This window comes from Hyla sarda, chromosome 8 (assembly GCF_029499605.1).
Source record: "Hyla sarda isolate aHylSar1 chromosome 8, aHylSar1.hap1, whole genome shotgun sequence".
NCBI classification, from domain to species: domain Eukaryota; kingdom Metazoa; phylum Chordata; class Amphibia; order Anura; family Hylidae; genus Hyla; species Hyla sarda.
This window is the reverse complement of record NC_079196.1, coordinates 222,190,191-222,211,850: the sequence shown is the minus strand read 5'-3', so window position 1 is coordinate 222,211,850 and position 21,660 is coordinate 222,190,191. Positions and strand designations below refer to the sequence as shown.

Genomic DNA, 21,660 nt, shown 5'->3' with positions numbered 1-21,660 from the left:
CCAGATCAGGGATCTTGGAGGTCGTCAGATCCTTCTACTCGCACCTCTTGGGGAGGAAGGATCTAGATCGAGACAAGATGTCGGCTTTCCTGGCTGAAACCATTCCTGAGCCAGGGGTAGACCCCTCTCTTGATGTTTTGGCAGAAGGAATCAGGGAAGAGGAAGTGAGACTGGCGATCGAGGGGCTCGCCCCTAAGAAGTCGCCAGGTCCGGATGGCTTAACATCCGAGTGGTACAGGACCTTTAAGGAGTCTTTAGCTCCCCTCTTGACTGAGGTATTCAATGAGTGTCTCTCCTCGGGCACTCTGCCAAAGTCAATGAGGAGGTCAGCCCTGATTCTTCTATCAAAGGGTAAAGATCCCAGCCGTATTGAGAATTGGAGGCCCATAGCTCTTCTCAATACGGACAGGAAGCTTCTGGCCAAGATACTGTTTAATCGGCTGGTGAAGTTTGCACCCCGGCTCCTTTCAGGAGCTCAGCACTGCTCTGTTCCAGGCCGAAGCACCTTAAGTGCGGTCCTTAGTGTCAGGGAGGCAGTGGAGAGGAGTAGTGAGGGTTTCTGGAAGGGGTACTTGCTGTCCCTGGATCAGGCCAAAGCGTTTGATCGGGTGAACCACGAGTACCTCTGGTCCGTCCTCCTGAGATATGGCTTACCGAGTACTTTTGTGAATTGGCTTAAGATCTTGTATGCAGGGGCAGAGAGTTTCCCACTGGTGAACGGTTGGTCTGGCCGCTCTTTTGAGGTGGGGTCCGGAGTTCGTCAGGGTTGTCCTTTGAGCCCGCTGTTATACGTGTTCGCAATCGATCCCTTCTTCCGGAGGGTAGATTGTGGGCCGTTGGCGGGAGTCGGGATGAACCTGGCAGAGCTGGATGTCGCCCAGAGAGTTGTGGCGTACGCTGACGATGTCACCATTTTCGTGTCCTCGCGAGAGGAGGTCGATGTGGTGATGTCGGAAGTGGACCGCTACTCGGAGGCATCCGGGTCTAAGATCAACCGGGATAAGTGTGAGAGTCTCTGGCTGGGAGGGGGAGATCCCACGTTTGATCTCCCGGACACCCTTCCAGGGCCCCAAGAGTCAGCAAAAGTGTTGGGCATCATATTCGGCCAGGATGATTATCCCACCAAAAACTGGGATGGTAAGCTCCAGGATGCCACTCAGAAGGTGGACCAGTGGAAGGGTTGGTCTATGACTCTCAGGGAAAGGGTACACCTGATCAAATCGTACCTGCTCCCCTTGCTTATCTATCTGGGCAGCGTATGTATCCTGCCAGAGGCTTACTACACTAGGGTCTACAGCCTGTTTTTCCAACTGTTATGGGGGAACAGGATGAACCTAGTCAAGAGGGAGGTTACGTACCGCACGAGGAGACTAGGGGGTTTATCTATGGTAAACCCTGTGGTGTTCTTAACCAACACCTTCTTGAAAGCTAACATCTCAAACCTCTGGAAAGAGAGGGCTTCTCCGTGGGTACTCTCCTGTAGGGAATGGTTTCGGCCTTTCTTCCAGGAATGGGAGACAGGAGGGCAAGTGAAGGACCTCCGTACGCTCATGGATATCTTCCGGCTTACGCTACCCCGACTCTGAAGGCGATACGTCGGTGGGGTCTGGGAGTGTGGGAGATCAGGACCCAGTCAAGGCAGTTCCTTGACAAACGGGTTCTGTTGACCCACTTCCAGAAGCCTCTGGCGCTCAGGGACTGCCCAGGTCGGGATCTGAGGGTGGGGTTGTTTCTTTTAAACATGAAAAGGATCCCCCAGAAGTTTTGGGACTTGGCCTGGCGCTGCTTTCAGGGGAAGCTATATGTGAGGGACAATTTGAAGTGTAGGAACTCTGATGACCGGGGATGTCCCCGAGAAGAGTGTGGGGACACGCTGGAAAGCATGGACCATTTCCTGCTTCATTGTCCCTTTAATATAGGAGTTTACAACAGGGTGGGCGCTTCCATCGGCTGGAGTCAACTTGCCGGCCTTACCTATCAGGAGTGGGCTTATGGGGCATTCAGGAACCTGGGTGGCCGAGATCGGGGCACTTTATTCTTAGTCAGTTTAGTGGTTAGGTACTACACGTGGAATGCACGGTGTTTAGTGTCGACCCAACAGAAAATCCTCTCCGAGGTGGAGGTCTGTAGGAACATCACTGGTGACCTCGGGAAGATCAGGTCTTTGGAGCATGGCAGTCTTGGTACCAGTAGGGCTTCTCTCCTATGGAGAGGGTTTTCCTTTGATGTGCCCTAGGTACTAGATCTTTTAGGTAGAGTACCTTTATTTTGGTTAGGGACAGTGTCAGAGGGACAGAGATAGGATGAGAACAGGGTTAGTTTGAATGAAGGGATAGGATTAGGGAGAATTGTAGGGGGAGTTAGGGAAAGAGTGTAAAATTATTTTGAATGTATCAAGTCTGCCATCCTTCTCCCTGGTGGTGGGCTGATGCATGTGCACGCTAGTTTTTTGTTTTGTTTTTAAGCTGATATGGTATGAAGGGCTTACAGGCGACCAAACTTGGGCCTAAAGTGGGTTGTGGTTCAGTGTGTATAAGTTTGTGTATAAGTTGGTTGGGAGGAGTGCTAGGTGGGGAGGGTGTGCTTGTGGGTGGTGGTGTTCATCTTTGGGGGACCTGACATGGGTCAGTTAAGGACTGGACTTTGTGAACTGTAAGAACGGTATGGACTCTGACCCATGTACAGGAGGGGTGGTGTGGGTGAGGGTACAGTTTTAGTGTAGGGTTTTTCCTAGGGTTTTCTATTGATCTTGTAGGTGTTTTCTGTAGTGCATATATTTTGTTTATATTATATTTTATTTATATAGTATATTTAGTAATTTTGTATATTGTGTATATTGTGTTATATCTATATTGTTTCATATTGTTTCAGCGTTATGGTAGCCGGACCAGTTGCTGTGTTGATATGTGGTTTATTTAGTTTATTTCAGTTATTTGGTCTGTTTTATGTTTTCTTTGGTATTTTCATTAGTCCCGGATAGAGGATCCAGTTAATTTGGACGTTTTGTAAGTGAATGTATGTGTGATATGATTATTTTAATGATTATTATTATTATTATTACTATTATAGTTTTTGTTTGTATGTATGTATATATATGTATAAAGATTTAAAAAAATATAAAAAATGTAAAGGAAAGAAAAGATATTAAAAAAAAGTAAAAAAAAAATATAATATATATATATATTTTTTTTTTTTTGAGGTGCGCTTGCTACGTTTCTGTTTAGTTTTCTTGTTGCGTGTTCCCAAGTATGGATGGTTTTGAGTTATAGTCGGATAATGATAACTTTTATGTTTATATTTTGACAAGCCAAGTTGTGCTATTTTATTTATTTATTTATTTTTCTTATGTTCATTTTCGGTAAGTGTGTGAGTGTTTGATTAGATATTTTGGGCATATTTTAATATCTTAGTATTTTAGTATCTCAGTAAAGCTGGGCTGGCCGGTTAGGCAGGGTTTTGTTTATGAGGTTTTGTTTTTGGTTCTAGAGTATTTCTTATTTATGTTATAGCTGGTTAAGCTTGCTTTGTGTTTTGTATTTGATAAGTTTTGTATTTTTCTAATAAAAAGAGTGTCAGCAAAGAGCACTGTGATTGTGACAGAAAAGAAATCCAAAAATAAAAGAATTTCCTCTGTAGTATACAGCTGCTAATAAGTCCTGGAAGGATTAAGATTTTTTAATAGAAGTAATTTACAAATCTGTTTCTGGCATCAGTTGATTAAAAAAAAAAAAAGTGTTCCACTGGAGTACCCCTTTAAGAGTTTTTTTGTTTCTTGGGTTCCCTAGGAGGATTTGGAGAAGGAGAGGAGTCAGCTGCTGGGGAGAGCCATGGTGGCAGAGGAGCAGGTGGCGGAACTGCAGGAATATGTGGACAAGCACTTAGGAAGGTGAGGATGCAGTGGATAAGGCAGTGTTTCCCAGCCAGTGTGCCTCCAGCTGTTGCAAAACTACAACTCCCAGCATGCCCGGACAGCCTTCGGCTGTCCGGGCATGCTGGGAGTTGTAGTTTTGAAACAGCTGGAGGCACACTGGTTGGGGAAACACTAACTTACTGAACAGAAGGCCATAAACAAATGTGATTTATGTATTATAGCCCCAGAGCTGCATTCACAATTCTGCAGGCTTCAGAGCTGATATCATCCGGCATTTTGTATACTTAAAGGAGTACTCCGGTGAAAAACTTTTTTTTTTTTTTAAATCAACTGGTGCCAGAAAGTTAAACAGATTTGTAAATTACTTCTATTAAAAAATCTTAATCCTTCCTGTACTTATTAGCTGTTGAATACTACAGAGGAAATTATTTTATTTTTGAAACACAGAATTGTCTGCTGACATCACGAGCACAGTGCTCTCTGCTGACATCTCTGTCCATTTTAGGAACTGTCCAGAACAGCATATGTTTGCTATGGGGATTTCCTTTTACCCTGGACAGTACCTAAAATGGACAGAGATGTCAGCAGAGAGCACCGTGCTCGTGATGTTAACTTTCTGCCACTAGTTGATTTAAAAAAAAAAAAAAAAAAGTTTTTCACCGGAGTACCCCTTTAAAGGGGTTATCCAGGAAAAAACTTTTTATATATATTAACTGGCTCCAGAAAGTTAAACAGATTTGTAAATTACTTCAATTAAAAAATCTTAATCCTTTCAGTACTTATGAGCTTCTGAAGTTGAGTTGTTCTTTTCTGTCTAAGTGCTCTCTGATGACATGTGTCTCGGGAAACGCCCAGCAAATCTCCATAGCAAACCTCTTCTAAACTGGGCGGTTCCCGAGACACGTGTCATCAGAGAGCACTTAGACAGAAAAGAACAACTCAACTTCAGAAGCTCATAAGTACTGAAAGGATTAAGATTTTTTAATAGAAGTAATTTACAAATCTGTTTAACTTTCTAGAGCCAGTTGATATGTAAAAAAAAAAGTTTTTTCCTGGAATACCCCTTTAACCCGGAGCTGATAATATCCATCCACAGGTATAAACAGGAAATAATGCGACTGCGGAAACTTCTGGGCAACGACGGTCAGAGAGCGTTCAGCGCAGACACTCCCCAGTCACTGCTCATCCGAGCTCCGAGGAGAATCAGCCATGAGATGTGATCACCCTCTACAGGCTGTCAGCGGTACTGCACATCGGACTCTTCACAGACTTGATCACTCAAGCTGTATGACCTATGGGAGGTCTCACGCTTGTATTCTAATCTGGGGTCGGAGGACCACCCCTTCATCATTTCTACGATCACTTTAAGAAGTATATTAAAGCAATATTTATTTTTACACAAAAAGCCTTTAGAAAAAAAAAACGATTTATTATCTAAAGAAGCTTTGGGCGTCTAAAATCCACCTCCAATCTTATCATCGTGCAGATATAGTCTCTCCCCCATGATTTATACTGCAGCTCTGCTTGTTGGAATTGGCTGCTATGTATAAGCCCAGTACCATGGAGAGACGATTTTCATCCCAGGACAGATTATTAAAGGGGTACTCCGCTGGAAAACATTTTGTTTAAAATCAACTGGTGCCAGAAAGTTAATCAGATTTGTAAATTACTTGTATTAAAAAATCTTAATCCTTCCAGTGCTTATCAGCTGCTTTTATCATCCACAGGAAGTTCTTTTCTTTTTGAATGTCCTTTCTGTCTGACCACAGTGCTCTCTCCTGACACCTCTGCCCATTTTAGGAACAGTCCAGAGTAGGAGCAAATCCCCATAGGAAACCTCTCCTGCTCTGGACAGTTGCTAAAATGGACAGAGGTGTCAGCAGAGAGCACTGTGGTCAGGCAGAAAGGAAATTTAAAAAGAAAAGAACTTCCTGTGGATCATAACAGCAGCTTAAAAGTACAGGAAGGTTTAAGATTTTTTAATAGAAGTAATTTACAAATCTGTTGATTTAAAAAAAAAAATGTTTTCCAGTGGAGTACCCCTTTAACTACAAGCAACCATACATCCGGTGAATTAATAAGAGGCTGAGGCTGCACGCAAAGGGGAGGAGTCTCATAAAGGGGGAGGAGCCTGGAGAGCATCTTTGATCTTTTTTTCCTCATGGTAAACAAAACTGAAAAAATTACTTTTAAAATGACAGATAAACGGTAAGTTTATGTGGTTCTATTTTGCTTTGAAAATTGAAGGTTATTTAAAAAATGATTAAAGTGCACAAGCCTGCACTATAATCATTTTACATCTGAAATTACAGGTATACTTTAAGGCAGTATTTAAAAGTTTAAAAACGTTTGAATATCCTTTTAAAGTTCAAAAACATATCCCCTACCAACAGGGGTAGGGGTTAAGTGTCTGATCACAGGGGGTTCGACCTCTGGGACCCCCGCGATCTCTAGATTGGTGCCCCAAATCTCCACTGCATGGAGAGGTGGGGTTGGCACGCGCTCCATGCATTGTCTTTGGGGAGTACCAGACATACACGAACGTTGTACTCAGGTATCTCTGGCGCTTCCATAGAGAATCCATTTAGTGCATGTTGACCCAACGCTCCAGACAGCGTCAGATTTGGGGCTGCTTTCTGGAGATTGCGGGGGTCCCAGAGGTCGGATTCCAACCCCCACCACCATGATCAGACATGTAACCGCTACCCTGTGGGTAGGGGGATATATCTTTAAACTTTAAAGGGGTATTCATGTTCAAAACGTTTCAATCATTTGAATTCCCTTTTAAAGTATACCTGTAATCCTAGCCTAAAAATGATTATAGTGCTGGACTGCACACTTTAATCTTTTTCTTAAAGGGGTATTCTGGCCTTAGACATCTTTTGGATAGGAGATAAGATGTCTGATCGCAGGGGTCCCGCCACTGGGACTCCCGCGATCTCCTAACAGCCCCCGGCATTCTGTGCTGGGCGCTGCTCCCGAGATGTGAAGTCACGGCCACACCCCCTCGTGATGTCACGTCTCGAGAGCAGCGCCCAGCACAGAATGCCGGGGGCTGCTAGGAGATCGCGGGGGTCCCAGCGACGGGACCCCTGCAATCAGACGTCTTTTCCCCTATTCTTTGGAATACCCCTTTAATGACTTTCAGTTTGCAAAGCAAAATAGAAAAACATAAATTTACCCTTTATCATTTTAAAGGTCAATTCTCTTCAGTTAATGGAATATGTTTTTAAACGGTGGGAGTGTCCCCTTTGAAGTGTACCTGTAATTCTAGATGAAAAATAATTATAGTGCACAGTCCTGCACCATAATCATTTTTTATTTAGAATAGTGTTTCCCAGCCAATGAGCTTCCAGCTGTTGTGAAACAAAAAAATGATTATTGTGCAAGACTGTGCACTGTAATCATTTTTTTTATCTAGAATTACAGGTAACACATGAAGGATTCTCATTTATTTTCAGAGACATTTCTCTATAATCCTATCAATTTACAACTACCAAATATCAAAACGTACAGAACTTTACCAGAACCATTTATTTGTGCCAAAAATGTTAGTTACATTTGAGTTAACTTAAACTTTAAATGTTACATTTTGAAAAAAATAAAATAAATAAATATATATATATATATACCAATAAAATGCTCTAAAACAGATATATAGATTTTACATTACATAAAATACATAGAATACATTACAGCCTGTTTCATACCCCAGAGCTGCATTCATAAGTCTGCGGCTTCACAGCTAAAATCTCCCAGCATTGTACAGTCATCTAAAGATATATATATATATATATATATATATATATATATATATATATAAAAGGGGGCGCTCACACGGCCGTCTGTCCCCGTTTTTTTATTCGGTTCCGTTCTTGCAGGCTGTAAACGGATTAAAAACGTTTAAAAAAAAAATCCCATTCATGTCAATAGACTTTTTTTTACAATCCGTTTACATCTGTTTGTACCCATCTGTGCTCATTTCCGTTTTTTTGATGGCAGAAAAAAACGGCACATGTAGTATTTTTTTCTTCCGTCAAAAAAACGGATACAGTAAATTTAATATTGAAGTCTATGGAAAACGGATGAGCCTTTAATGTCATCCGTTTGCATCCTTTTGTTCAATCGGTTTTTTTTTTTATCCGTTTTTACTTCTGAGCATGCTCAGAACAAAAAAAAAAATTTTTAGGTTTATAAACTGAACAATAACGGATCCAAATGGATACAAACGGATAACATCCGTTTTCATCCGTTATTGTCCGTTTTTATTTTCGACGAGAGAAGAAAGGGAAGGGGCGAGACGGCCGTGTGAACGCAGTCTAAACATAAGTGCCCCTCTTCATAGGTGAGTGCCCACTGACAAGCTTGCTGACTGTTTCCAGGGACAACGATCAACACGCCCATAAATAACCCTTATTGGTTCAGGACATCCAGCCTCTATTATGGTCACACTTCTGTGCCCAGTTCTTTGGTCCTCACAGCTTGCCGTACAGTCCTAACATCATAGGCCCAGGCTCGGTCAATGCCCTCGCCGAGGATGTCACTGGGCAACCATGTGGGTAGCGGAAACCGTCCCGTCACCACTCGGGCATCTCTAGGCAGCTCTGCCAGCATCTTGTCCTCCAGCAATGCCAACTGTAAGCAAAAATAGCATTATAATCCATATACACACATATAGATATTAAAGGGGTACTCCGGTGGAAAAGTTTTTTTTTTTTTTTTTTAAATCAACTGGTGCCAGAAAGTTAAACAGATTTGTAAATCACTTCTATTAAAAAATCTTAAAGGGGTACTCCCGTGAAAACCTTTTTTCTTTTAAATCAACTTGTGGCAGAAAGTTAAACATATTTGTAAATTACTTCTATTAAACAATCTTAATCCTTCCTGTATTTATTAGCTGCTGAATACTACAGAGGAAATTCTTTTCTTTTTGGAATGCTCTCTGATGACATCACGAGCACAGTTCTCTCTGCTGACGTTATTATAATAATAATGACGCTTTATTTAATGTTGTCCTTAGTGGGATTTGAACCCAAGTCCCCAGCACTGCAAGGCAGCAGTGCTAACCACTGTGCCACCATGCTGCCCTTAGCATACATCTGCTATGCACAGTTGCTAAAATGGACAGAGATGTCAGCAGAGAGCACTGTGCTCGTGATGTCATCAGTGTTCCAAAAAGAAAGGAATTTCCTCTGTAGCATTCAGCAGCTTATAAGTACTGGAAGGATTAAGATTTTTTAATAGAAGTAATTTACAAATATGTTTAACTTCCTGCCACCAGTTGATTTAAAAGAAAAAAGGTTTTCACCGGAGTACCCCTTTAATCCTTCCAGCACTTTTTAGGGGCTGTATACTAAAGAGAAATCCAAAAAAGAAATGCATTTCCTGTGATGTCCTGACCACAGTGCTCTCTGCTGACACCTCTGTCCATTTTAGGAACTGTCCAGAGAAGCATATGTTTGCTATGGGGATTTTCTCCAGTTCCTAAAATGGACAGCAGAGGTCAGCAGAGAGCACTGTGGTCAGGACATCACAGGAAATGCATTTCTTTTTTTGGATTTCTCTTTAATATACAGCCCCTAAAAAGTACTGGAAGGATTAAGATTTTTTAAATAGAAGTGATTTACAAATCTGTTTAACTTTCTAGCACCAGTTGATTTAAAAAAAAAGTTTTCCACGGTAGTACCCCTTTAAAGGGGTACTCCGTTGGAAAACATTTATTTATTTATTTTTAAATCAACTGGTGCCAGAAAGTTAAATAGATTTGTAAATGACTTCTATTAAAAAAAACTTTATCCTTCCAGTACTTTTCAGCAGCTGTATGCTACAGAGGAAATTCTTTTCTTTTTGAATTTCTTTTTTGTCTTGTCCACAGTGCTCTCTGCTGACACCTCTGTCCATTTTAAGAACTGTCCAGAGTAGGAGGAAATCCCCATAGCAAACGTATGCTGCTCTGGACAGTTCCTAAAATGGACAGAGGTGTCAGCAGAGAGCACTGTGTTCCAAAAAGAAAAAAAAATCCTCTTTAGTATTCAGCAGCTTATAAGTACTGGAAGGATTAAGATTTTTTAATAAAAGTAATTTACAAATCTGTTTAACTTTCTGGCACCAGTTCATAAAAAATAAAACGTTTTCCACCGGAGTACCCCTTTAAAGGTCGTGCCTATCGGTGCGGGGGCCACTTACCACGCTGGGGGCCAAAAATATGGAGATGTTGTCACAGTCGTGTAGCTTCACCTGTGTGGGGAGGACATCATGTTATTACTTGGTGGGTTGTTACATGCTCTAGATCAGTGGACTCCAAACTGTGGCCCTCCAGATGTTGCAAAACTACAACTCCCAGCATGCCCGGACAGCCGTTGGCTGTCCGGGCATGCTGGGAGTTGTAGTTTTGCAACATCTGGAGGGCCACAGTTTGGAGACCACTGATGTTGCAGATAGTGTAACCATCAGTGATGTAAGTCTTATGTGGCCCACTCCCATGATTTTAAGATGCAATACCACATGCAACCTGAGGACAGATGTGGTGCTGTTTTTGGAAAGCAAGCAGCATTCCGACTATTAAGTGAGTACAGGATCTGCGCTTGCTTTATAGACTGTGATGGTTGCTTTCAGCGGCCGTGCACTCACAGTCAATGAGGAACATTGGCGATCCCGCCGATGATGCCATCAATCTTTTAATTGCAGTGATCAGTATCGATCTCGGTACTTAAAGGGGTACTCCGGTGGAATTTTTTTTTTTTTTTTTTTTTTTTTTAAATCAACTGGTGCCAGAAAGTTAAACAGATTTGTAAATTACTTCTATAAAAAAAATCTTTACCCTTCCAGTACTTTTTAGCAGCTGTATGCTACAGAGGAAATTATTTTCTTTTTGAATTTTTATTTTTTGTCTTGTCCACAGTGCTCTCTGCTGACACCTGATGCCCGTATCAGGAACTGTCCAGAGCAGGAGAAAATCCCCATAGCAAACCTATGCTACTCTGGACAGTTCCTGACACGTACAGTGGTGTCAGCAGAGAGCACTGTGGACAAGACAAAAAGAGAAATTCAAAAAGCAAAGAATTTCCTCTGTAGCATACAGCTGCTAAAAAGTACTGGAAGGGTAAGGATTTTTTTTTATGAAGTAATTTACAAATCTGTTTAACTTTCAGGCACCGGTTCATTTAAAAAAAAAAATAATAAAAAAAAAAGTTTTCCACCGGAGTACCCCTTTAAGAGCCTGACAGTCAGTCACCCTGCCCAATTGGCATCCCAGCAATATATTTGGGGGGGGGGGGCGATCGGTTTCCCTAGAAGCCGGAGTTCTCCTCACCTAGTCTGATGCAATGTATTAATTGATTCAGATTATTAATCGATTAATTATTCAGAAATAATGATTGCTTATAAAAGTAGCAATGATTAAAATTATACAAACTTCATTAATAAATTGAATGAAAATAACATAATTATTAAATGAAATAATTAAAATGAATTAACGATTGCCTAGAAAAGTATTAACGATTAAAACTGAATTAAAATGAATCAATCAATTGAATTAAAAAAATTCATAAAATCAAATGTAAAATGAATTATTAAATTATTAACATATTAAAATGATTTAATGATGGCGTATAAAAGTATTAATGATTAAAATTAAATTAAAATTCATTTATTTTAAATTGACTAATTAATTCCATAAATTAAAATTTTATTTAAATAAATTACATTTATTTATTACAAGAAAAAAAAATTAACTATTTTTCTTGCACATAAAAGTATTAATCATTTTTAGTTAAAATTAATTACTTAATTGACAAATAATGTATTAATTAAGTAAATTCAACTTTTATTAAAATTAATTAATGATTGCATATACAAGACCCCTATGTGGACTTAATGGACTTAAAAAAATGTAAATAAATAAAATAAAAATATATTTTTTTTTTTAATTAAAAAAAAAACGCCCCTCACCTACAAATAAAAAAAAAATTCAAAATGAAAATGAAAAAAAAAAAATGGAATAAAAATAAAACTATTCAAATATGACATTATTGATAAATACGAGAAAAATAAAAAAAGTTATAGGACAATTTTAAAGAGGTATTCCAGGAAAAATTTTTTTTTTTTTTTAGATCAACTGGCTCCAGAAAGTTAAACAGATTTGTAAATTCCTTCTATTAAAAAATCTTAATGCTTCCAATAGTTATCAGCTGCTGAAGTTGAGTTGTTCTTTTCTGTCTGACAACAGTGCTCTCTGCTTGACATCTTTGCTCCTACTCTGGACAGCTCCCGAGACAGGTGTCATCAGAGAGCAGTTAGACAGAAAAGAACAATTTCTCAATTTCAGCAGCTGATAAGTACTGGAAGGATTATGATTTTTTAATAGAAGTAATTTACAAATCTGTTTAACTTTCTGGAGCCAGTTGATATATTAAAAAAAAAAAAAAAAAAAAAAATAAAGTTTTTTCCCGGAATACCCCTTTAACCCCTTAACGACGCAGGACGTATATTTACGTCCTATAGCACTGCAGTGTGTGCAGTGTTATAGGTCCCTATGGGATAACAATGATCAGTATAAGAGATCAGTGTGTGCAGTGTTATAGGTCCCTATGGGACCTATAACACTGCAAAGAAAAAGTAAAAAAAAAAGTGTTAATAAAGGTCATTTAACCCCTTCCCTAATAAAAGTTTGAATCACCCCCTTTTCCCATAAAAAAAAGAAAACAGCGTAAAAAAAAATTAACATATGTGGTATCGCCACGTGCGTAAATGTTCGAACTATAAAAATATATCGTTAATTAAACCACACGGTCAATGTCGTACGCGCAAAAATTCCAAAGTAAAAAAAGCGCATTTTGGGTCACTTTTTATACCATTAAAAAATGAATAAAAAGTGATCACAAAGTCCGATCAAAACAAAAATCATACCGATAAAAACTTTACGGCGCAAAAAATGAGTCCTCATACCGCCCTGTACGTGGAAAAATATAAAGTTATAGGGGTCAGAAGATGACATTTTTAAACGTATAAATTTTCCTGCATGTAGTTATGATTTTTTCCAGAAGTGCGACAAAATCAAACCTATATAAGTAGGGGATCATTTTAACCGTATGGACCTACAGAATAATGATAAGGTGTCATTTTTACCGAAATATGCACTGCGTAGAAACGAAAGCCCCCAAAAGTTACAAAATGGCGTTTTTTCTTCGATTTTGTCGCACAATGATTTTGTTTTCCGTTTCGCCGTGAATTTTTGGGTAAAATGACTAATGTCACTGCAAAGTAGAATTGGCGACACCAAAAATAAGCCATAATATGGATTTTTAGGTGCAAAATTGAAAGGGTTATGATTTTTAAAAGGTAAGGAGGAAAAAACGAAAGTGCAAAAACTGAAAAACCCTGAGTCCTTAAGGGGTTAAGCATATTAAGTATATTGCAAAACTACAACTCCCAGCATGCCCGGACAGCCGTTGGCTGTCCGGGCATGCTGGGAGTTGTAGTTTTGCAACAGCTGGAGGCACACTAGTTGGGAAACGCAGCCTTAACCACAAAGCTGATTCCATTCACTGACAGCAAGCAGTGTTAGCCGGCAGGTTTTACCTTCCACAGGTCCTCTCGTAAGTAAGTGACCCTCCGATGGTAACCTGACCTCCAGGCGTAGAAGTAGGACAGGCGCAGCAGCCACGGGTTCAGCTCGTACCCCACGGCGGGATGGAACCCCCTCCTGGCGGCCTCCAGGACCTGCAGGGTAACCAGTCACTGACTATCCATGTATCTACATACGTCATATGGTAAATAAGCAAATATGTCTCACGATTCTGCCGTCCCCGGAACCCAGGTCCGCCATCTTTCCTGCCCGCCCCTTCAGCAGGGTCATCACATTCTCTACTTGTTTGGCACTGGCTGGCATGTAGGGCACCTGTGTGTGAGAGAGAGATGGCATCACCAGCCAATCAGATCACTGGAGGCCTGTGACATCATCGCAACATCACTCCTGAAGGATAAAGGATGTACCTGTAATTTTAGGGGCACTTTTCGGAAGCCGGGCATCAGCACCAACGCCCAGACTGAGTAGGCCGCCAGCCCGGTGCCCCCGGCGATCTGCAGAAGCCCCCAGCCCCCCAACCGCTGCCCCTCCAGCTCCGACACCGGGTCCTGGACACCATCATCCATTCCTGCAAAGGGAAACAGAGTGTGATACTGTGGTGTTACATAGGACTGCAGGATGGATCAAATACATTATCTGTACTGAGAGGGTTATCACTGTGTTATCTGTGGTGTTACATAGGACTGCAGGTCACATCTACTACATTATCTGTACTCAGAGAGTTATCACTATGTTATCTGTGGTGTTACATAGGACTGCAGGTCACATCTATACATTATCTGTACTCAGAGAGTTATCACTGTGTTATCTGTGGTGTTACATAGGACTGCAGGTCACATCTACTACATTATCTGTACTCAGAGAGTTATCACTGTTATCTGTGGTGTTACATAGGACTGCAGGTCACTTCTACTATATTATATGTACTCAGAGAGTTATCACTGTTATCTGTGGTGTTACATAGGACTGCAGGTCACTTCTACTATATTATATGTACTCAGAGAGTTATCACTGTGTTATCTGTGGTGTTACATAGGACTGCAGGTCACATCTATACATTATCTGTACTCAGAGAGTTATCACTGTGTTATCTGTGGTGTTACATAGGACTGCAGGTCACATCTATACATTATCTGTACTCAGAGAGTTATCACTGTGTTATCTGTGGTGTTACATAGGACTGCAGGTCACATCTATACATTATCTGTACTCAGAGAGTTATCACTGTGTTATCTGTGGTGTTACATAGGACTGCAGGTCACATCTATACATTATCTGTACTCAGAGAGTTATCACTGTGTTATCTGTGGTGTTACATAGGACTGCAGGTCACATCTATACATTATCTGTACTCAGAGAGTTATCACTGTGTTATCTGTGGTGTTACATAGGACTGCAGGTCACATCTATACATTATCTGTACTCAGAGAGTTATCACTGTTATCTGTGGTGTTACATAGGACTGCAGGTGACTTCTACTATATTATATGTACTCAGAGAGTTATCACTGTGTTATCTGTGGTGTTACATAGGACTGCAGGTCACATCTATACATTATCTGTACTCAGAGAGTTATCACTGTTATCTGTGGTGTTACATAGGACTGCAGGTCACATCTATACATTATCTGTACTCAGAGAGTTATCACTGTTATCTGTGGTGTTACATAGGACTGCAGGTCACATCTATACATTATCTGTACTCAGAGAGTTATCACTGTGTTATCTGTGGTGTTACATAGGACTGCAGGTCACATCTATACATTATCTGTACTCAGAGAGTTATCACTGTTATCTGTGGTGTTACATAGGACTGCAGGTCACATCTATACATTATCTGTACTCAGAGAGTTATCACTGTTATCTGTGGTGTTACATAGGACTGCAGGTCACATCTATACATTATCTGTACTCAGAGAGTTATCACTGTTATCTGTGGTGTTACATAGGACTGCAGGTCACATCTATACATTATCTGTACTCAGAGAGTTATCACTGTGTTATCTGTGGTGTTACATAGGACTGCAGGTCACTTCTACTATATTATATGTACTCAGAGAGTTATCACTGTGTTATCTGTGGTGTTACATAGGACTGCAGGTCACATCTATACATTATCTGTACTCAGAGAGTTATCACTGTGTTATCTGTGGTGTTACATAGGACTGCAGGTCACATCTATACATTATCTGTACTCAGAGAGTTATCACTGTTATCTGTGGTGTTACATAGGACTGCAGGTCACATCTATACATTATCTGTACTCAGAGAGTTATCACTGTGTTATCTGTAGTGTTACATAGGACTGCAGGTCACATCTATACATTATCTGTACTCAGAGAGTTATCACTGTGTTATCTGTAGTGTTACATAGGACTGCAGGTCACATCTATACATTATCTGTACTCAGAGAGTTATCACTGTGTTATCTGTGGTGTTACATAGGACTGCAGGTCACATCTATACATTATCTGTACTCAGAGAGTTATCACTGTTATCTGTGGTGTTACATAGGACTGCAGGTCACATCTATACATTATCTGTACTCAGAGAGTTATCACTGTGTTATCTGTGGTGTTACATAGGACTGCAGGTCACATCTATACATTATCTGTACTCAGAGAGTTATCACTGTTATCTGTGGTGTTACATAGGACTGCAGGTCACATCTATACATTATCTGTACTCAGAGAGTTATCACTGTGTTATCTGTGGTGTTACATAGGACTGCAGGTCACATCTATATATTATCTGTACTCAGAGAGTTATCACTGTTATCTGTGGTGTTACATAGGACTGCAGGTCACATCTACTACATTATCTATACTCAGAGAGTTATCACTGTTATCTGTGGTGTTACATAGGACTGCAGGTCACATCTATACATTATATGTACTCAGAGAGTTATCACTGTGTTATCTGTGGTGTTACATAGGACTGCAGGTTTCATCTACTACATTATCTGTACTCAGAGAGTTATCACTGTTATCTGTGGTGTTACATAGGACTGCAGGTGACATCTATACATTATCTGTACTCAGAGAGTTATCACTGTGTTATCTGTAGTGTTACATAGGACTGCAGGTCACATCTATACATTATCTGTACTCAGAGAGTTATCACTGTGTTATCTGTGGTGTTACATAGGACTGCAGGTCACATCTATACATTATCTGTACTCAGAGTTATCACTGTTATCTGTGGTGTTACATAGGACTGCAGGTCACATCTATACATTATCTGTACTCAGAGAGTTATCACTGTGTTATCTGTGGTGTTACATAGGACTGCAGGTCACATCTATACATTATCTGTACTCATAGAGTTATCACTGTTATCTGTGGTGTTACATAGGACTGCAGGTCACATCTATACATTATCTGTACTCATAGAGTTATCACTGTTATCTGTGGTGTTACATAGGACTGCAGGTCACATCTATACATTATCTGTGGTGTTACATAGGACTGCAGGTCACATCTATATATTATCTGTACTCAGAGAGTTATCACTGTGTTATCTGTGGTGTTACATAGGACTGCAGGTCACATCTACTACATTATCTGTACTCAGAGAGTTATCACTGTGTTATCTGTGGTGTTACATAGGACTGCAGGTCACAGCTATACATTATCTGTACTCAGAGAGTTATCACTGTGTTATCTGTAGTGTTACATAGGACTGCAGGTCACATCTATACATTATCTGTACTCAGAGAGTTATCACTGTTATCTGTGGTGTTACATAGGACTGCAGGTCACATCTATACATTATCTGTACTCAGAGAGTTATCACTGTGTTATCTGTGGTGTTACATGGGACTGCAGGTCACATCTACTACATTATCTGTACTCAGAGAGTTATCACTGTTATCTGTGGTGTTACATAGGACTGCAGGTCACATCTATACATTATCTGTACTCAGAGAGTTATCACTGTTATCTGTGGTGTTACATAGGACTGCAGGTCACATCTATACATTATCTGTACTCAGAGAGTTATCACTGTTATCTGTGGTGTTACATAGGACTGCAGGTCACATCTATACATTATCTGTACTCAGAGAGTTATCACTGTTATCTGTGGTGTTACATAGGACTGCAGGTCACATCTACAACATTATCTGTACTCAGTTACTGTTCCCTGCAGTCCTATGTAACCCCAGGGGCACTGCGCCACCCATTGCCCCTCAACACCGTAGAGGTCACGATGATTCTGTGTCATTTACAGCCCGTTTCCCGCCCATACACTCCCACAATCCCCCGCGCACGCTGACTGCAGTCTTGTCTATCCAGCTGCCCCTTATCTATGCCCCTATTGTATCACCATAGCAACTACAGAGCGTCTCATCCCACATACCTGAGCCAACGGAGCAGGAAGTGCGCTCACTAAAATGCTGACCGGCCAGGAACTCGTCAGACGCATTCAGTTCCACATAGATCATTATGTAATGCAGGTTACAATGTAATGTATGATTGTATATTTCATTGTTATTGTGAATATATTTATAGGTGTCTCTCTGCCATTCATTACACAGCCTAGCAACCTGCAGGACATTCTTCATAACCTTTGTAACATCAGTTTCCTGAAAATATGATGGCCACTCTTATGCATCTATTAGGATCACTCGATAAGGATAGGTTTTGAGAACCGGTTAGCGAGATGGCGTCATTCATGTCATCCATATTGAATAGTGATTTTACACTGTATTATATTTTGTGAACCATCAAATATATGTTCAATAACAGTAAACAGCGCTGTAGTCATAAAACAAGGACTAGATAAAATGTAAGGTATGTAACCGTCCACTCCTTGTGTTGTGTGGAAGCGCGATCCAGTAAACGGCAATAGCAACAATAACGAAAAAGAAACAATCATGGATCCGCTCACCACTATGTACCGCAGCAGGCACTGGTGTAGGGTCCCGAAGCATGGATGCAGGGAACCGCTATTCCCCCGTAGACATAGGACATGTAGAAAGTGAAGGGTCCATCTTCCAGTGGAAAAGGTCCAATAAAACTTAGTGTTTAATTCTACATATTAAAAATAGGATCTTTCAGTAAAAAACGGAAAGTGACATGTCACTCTAAAACATAGGAGTGAAACACAGACGCGTTTCGAGCCTAAGCTCTTAATCATGGCAAAGATACCAACTAACAAGGGAGTGGAAAATGAAAACCACACCTTATTGCAAGTCCACTTCCCGGCTTCCCAAAACCGGAACTGATGTAACATCAACAAGACGTCAACTCCAGATCAGAGGTGATGGTAATTCTGAATGCTACAGAGTTGCACCCAAAGCCTATTCCTGGAGAAAAGGAATACGAGCTGTGCGTGCAGTATTCAAAACACCAGTATTCCACACCTCCCAAAAACTCATAAGAATAGTTTTCCTCCTCCGCAGCCTCCTATAGTAGCGCGGATTCCCTTTTAGAACGCCGGGCTTGACCACATGGTGCAACCATTGGTATGTAGTACCCCTGGGTATATTAAGGATACCAAATCCTTACTAAATGCTGTAGGACCTATGAAATGGGAATCGTGGGTAGCGTGCGATGTGATGTCACTATATAGCTGTATACAACATGACAAGGCGGTTATAGCTATAAGGCATCATTTAAATATATACACCAATTACAGTATATGCCTAAAGGAATACATTTTGGACATATTAACTTTTCTGCTAAGATATAACTAATTCTCATTTAATGGTTTATTTTTCCTCCAGGCCACTGGATTTCCTATGAGCCCGAAGTTCTCCCCGTCCCTGGCAAACCTGTACAAGTCGTATTGGGAGGAGGGACGTCTATATGCAGATTCTAATCTGTACCAACATAACATCATTTGGTGCGGAAGATATATAGACAACCTCCTAATATGCCAGGGACTGGGAGAGGACGCCACTGATTTTGTTTCTTTTTGTGATGACAATGACATGAACCTCCATTTCACTATTCATGTGGAAACACAACAAATTGATTTGTTGGATATCTCTTTGATAGGTGACTGTATCGCCCAGAAAATAGAAACAAAGATGTTCCGTAAGTCGACTGCTGGTAATAGTATTCTCCATGCTCATAGTGGCCACCCTAAGCAAACCACCAGAAATCTGCCAATAGGGGAATATACATCAGGGCCAAAAGGGCATCCTCCCAGGAGGCATTTACCAGCAGTCGAGCACAGATATCACTTTGAGACTTAGAGACAGAGGATATGATTATGCTACATTAAAGGGGTATTCCAGGCAAAAACTTTTTTTTTATATATCAACTGGCTCCGGAAAGTTAAACAGATTTGTAAATTACTTCTATTAAAAAATCTTAATCCGTCCAATAGTTATTAGCTTCTGAAGTTTTCTGTCTAACTGCTCAATGATGATGTCACGTCCCGGGAGCTGTGCATGATGGGAGAATATCCCCATAGGAACTGCACAGCTCCCGGGACGTGAGTCATCAGAAAGCAGTTAGACAGAAAACAACAACTCAACTTCAGAAGCTAATAACTATTGGAAGGATTAAGATTTTTTAATAGAAGTAATTTACAAATCTGTTTAACTTTCCGGAGCCAGTTGATATATAAAAAAAAGTTTTTGCCTGGAATACCCCTTTAAATAGAGCAACAAACTTTGCATAAGCCAAAACGAGAGATCAATACTTAGATTCGCCATCAGTTAAAAATCATAACAAAAAAACATGTCCTCACCTGTTCCCACATTTTGTACACTTTTTAGTCGGAGCTTCAATCAAGTAAAGATCATCATTACAAAACACATTCCGATATTGCTACAGGATGATGTCCTGGCGAAGCTCATATCTAAGGGTGTGAGATGGCAAAGATGGGTAAGTCTCTGGGCAGTACCCTGTCTCCGAGTGATTTTCTAATAGGCAAGTTACAAGTTACAGGTTCCCGGACGACCATTGTATGTTGAAACCATTGTATGTTGAGACCATAACTCTATGGAAACCTGGTAATTGGTTCTGAAGCCACCAAAATGTCATCCAAAAATAGGAAAAAGTGAGGATTAAAGAAAAATAAGTAGATAAGTAATATAGATAAAGCAAATCCTTACATATAAAAGTAATAAAGATCTGCTGGGAGCTGTAATCACTGTCTACCTCCAGCCTTTCGCTGTCCGAGCATGCTGGGAGTTGTAGTTTTGCAACAGCTGGGGGCACCCTCGTTGGGAAACACTGGTCTATGTAGAGGAAAGAAGCTTCTTCAGGGTCCTCTACAGTACACACAATGCCCTAAAAAAAATAAAATGGAGCTTCCCTAACCATGGCATAGGTTAAAAGTAGTACAGAACATGTAATACCTCCCTGTACTGTAGGGGGCACTACCAGACACCAGTCAGTGCATACACTTCATTAATACAGGTAAAGAGTACAGAACATGTAATACCTCCCTGTACTGTAGGGGGCGCTACCAGACACCAGTCAGTGCATACACTTCATTAATACAGGTAAAGAGTACAGAACATGTAATACCTCCCTGTACTGTAGGGGGCGCTACCAGACACCAGTCAGTGCATGCACTTCAGTAATACAGGTAAAGAGTACAGAACATGTAATGCCTACCTGTACTGTAGGGGGCGCTGCCAGACACGAGTCAGTGCATGCACTTCAGTAATACATGTAAATAGTACAGAACATGTAATACCTCCCTGTACTGTAGGGGGCGCTACCAGACACCAGTCAGTGCATACACTTAATTAATACAGGTAAAGAGTACAGAACATGTAATACCTCCCTGTACTGTAGGGGGCGCTACCAGACACCAGTCAGTGCATACCCTTCAGTAATACAGGTAAAGAGTACAGAACATGTGATACATCCCTGTACTGTAGGGAGTGCTACCAGACACCAGTCAGTGCATACACTTCAGTAATACAGGTAAAGAGTACAGAACATGTGATACATCCCTGCACTGTAGGGGATGCTACCGGACACCAGTCAGTGCATACACTTCACTAATACAAGTAAAGAGTACAGAGCATGTAATACCTCCCTGAACTGTAGGGGGCGCTACCAGACACCAGTCAGTGCATGCACTTCAGTAATACAGGTACAGAGTACAGAACATGTAATACCTCCCTGTACTGTAGGGGGCGCTACCAGACACCAGTCAGTGCATGCACTTCAGTAATACAGGTACAGAGTACAGAACATGTAATACCTCCCTGAACTGTAGGGGGCGCTACCAGA

General features: G+C 40.7%; 2 protein-coding genes across 6 annotated transcripts in view; one reads left to right on the top strand and one right to left on the bottom strand.

Moving 5' to 3' along the window:
- Positions 1 to 5,542, top strand: part of CCDC78 (coiled-coil domain containing 78) — a 70,610-nt gene extending 65,068 nt beyond the window's left edge. For both annotated transcript variants that reach the window (XM_056536804.1, XM_056536805.1), the window contains exons 14-15: positions 3,786 to 3,886; positions 4,968 to 5,542. In XM_056536804.1, the coding sequence (XP_056392779.1) occupies positions 3,786 to 3,886; positions 4,968 to 5,091 (225 nt within the window). In that variant the 3' untranslated portion in view covers positions 5,092 to 5,542. The remainder of the gene's footprint in view (positions 1 to 3,785; positions 3,887 to 4,967) is intronic.
- A 1,454-nt stretch (positions 5,543 to 6,996) lies between these two features.
- Positions 6,997 to 20,283, bottom strand: ANTKMT (adenine nucleotide translocase lysine methyltransferase). Of its 4 annotated transcripts, XM_056534575.1 has the most exons (7): positions 20,187 to 20,283; positions 17,816 to 17,937; positions 13,865 to 14,025; positions 13,665 to 13,769; positions 13,451 to 13,591; positions 10,058 to 10,108; positions 6,997 to 8,506 (listed from the first exon to the last, which is right to left on the bottom strand). In XM_056534575.1, exons 2-7 carry the CDS (start codon positions 17,898 to 17,900, stop codon positions 8,318 to 8,320), a joined length of 732 nt encoding a protein of 243 aa, XP_056390550.1. In that variant the 5' UTR covers positions 17,901 to 17,937; positions 20,187 to 20,283; the 3' UTR covers positions 6,997 to 8,317. The 4 variants fall into 4 exon arrangements, with proteins under 4 accessions (XP_056390550.1, XP_056390553.1, XP_056390551.1 ...); XM_056534578.1 differs by lacking the exons at positions 17,816 to 17,937; positions 20,187 to 20,283 and adding an exon at positions 17,783 to 17,799; XM_056534576.1 differs by lacking the exons at positions 17,816 to 17,937; positions 20,187 to 20,283 and adding an exon at positions 17,727 to 17,756.
- Between the last annotated feature and the right edge of the window lie 1,377 nt (positions 20,284 to 21,660).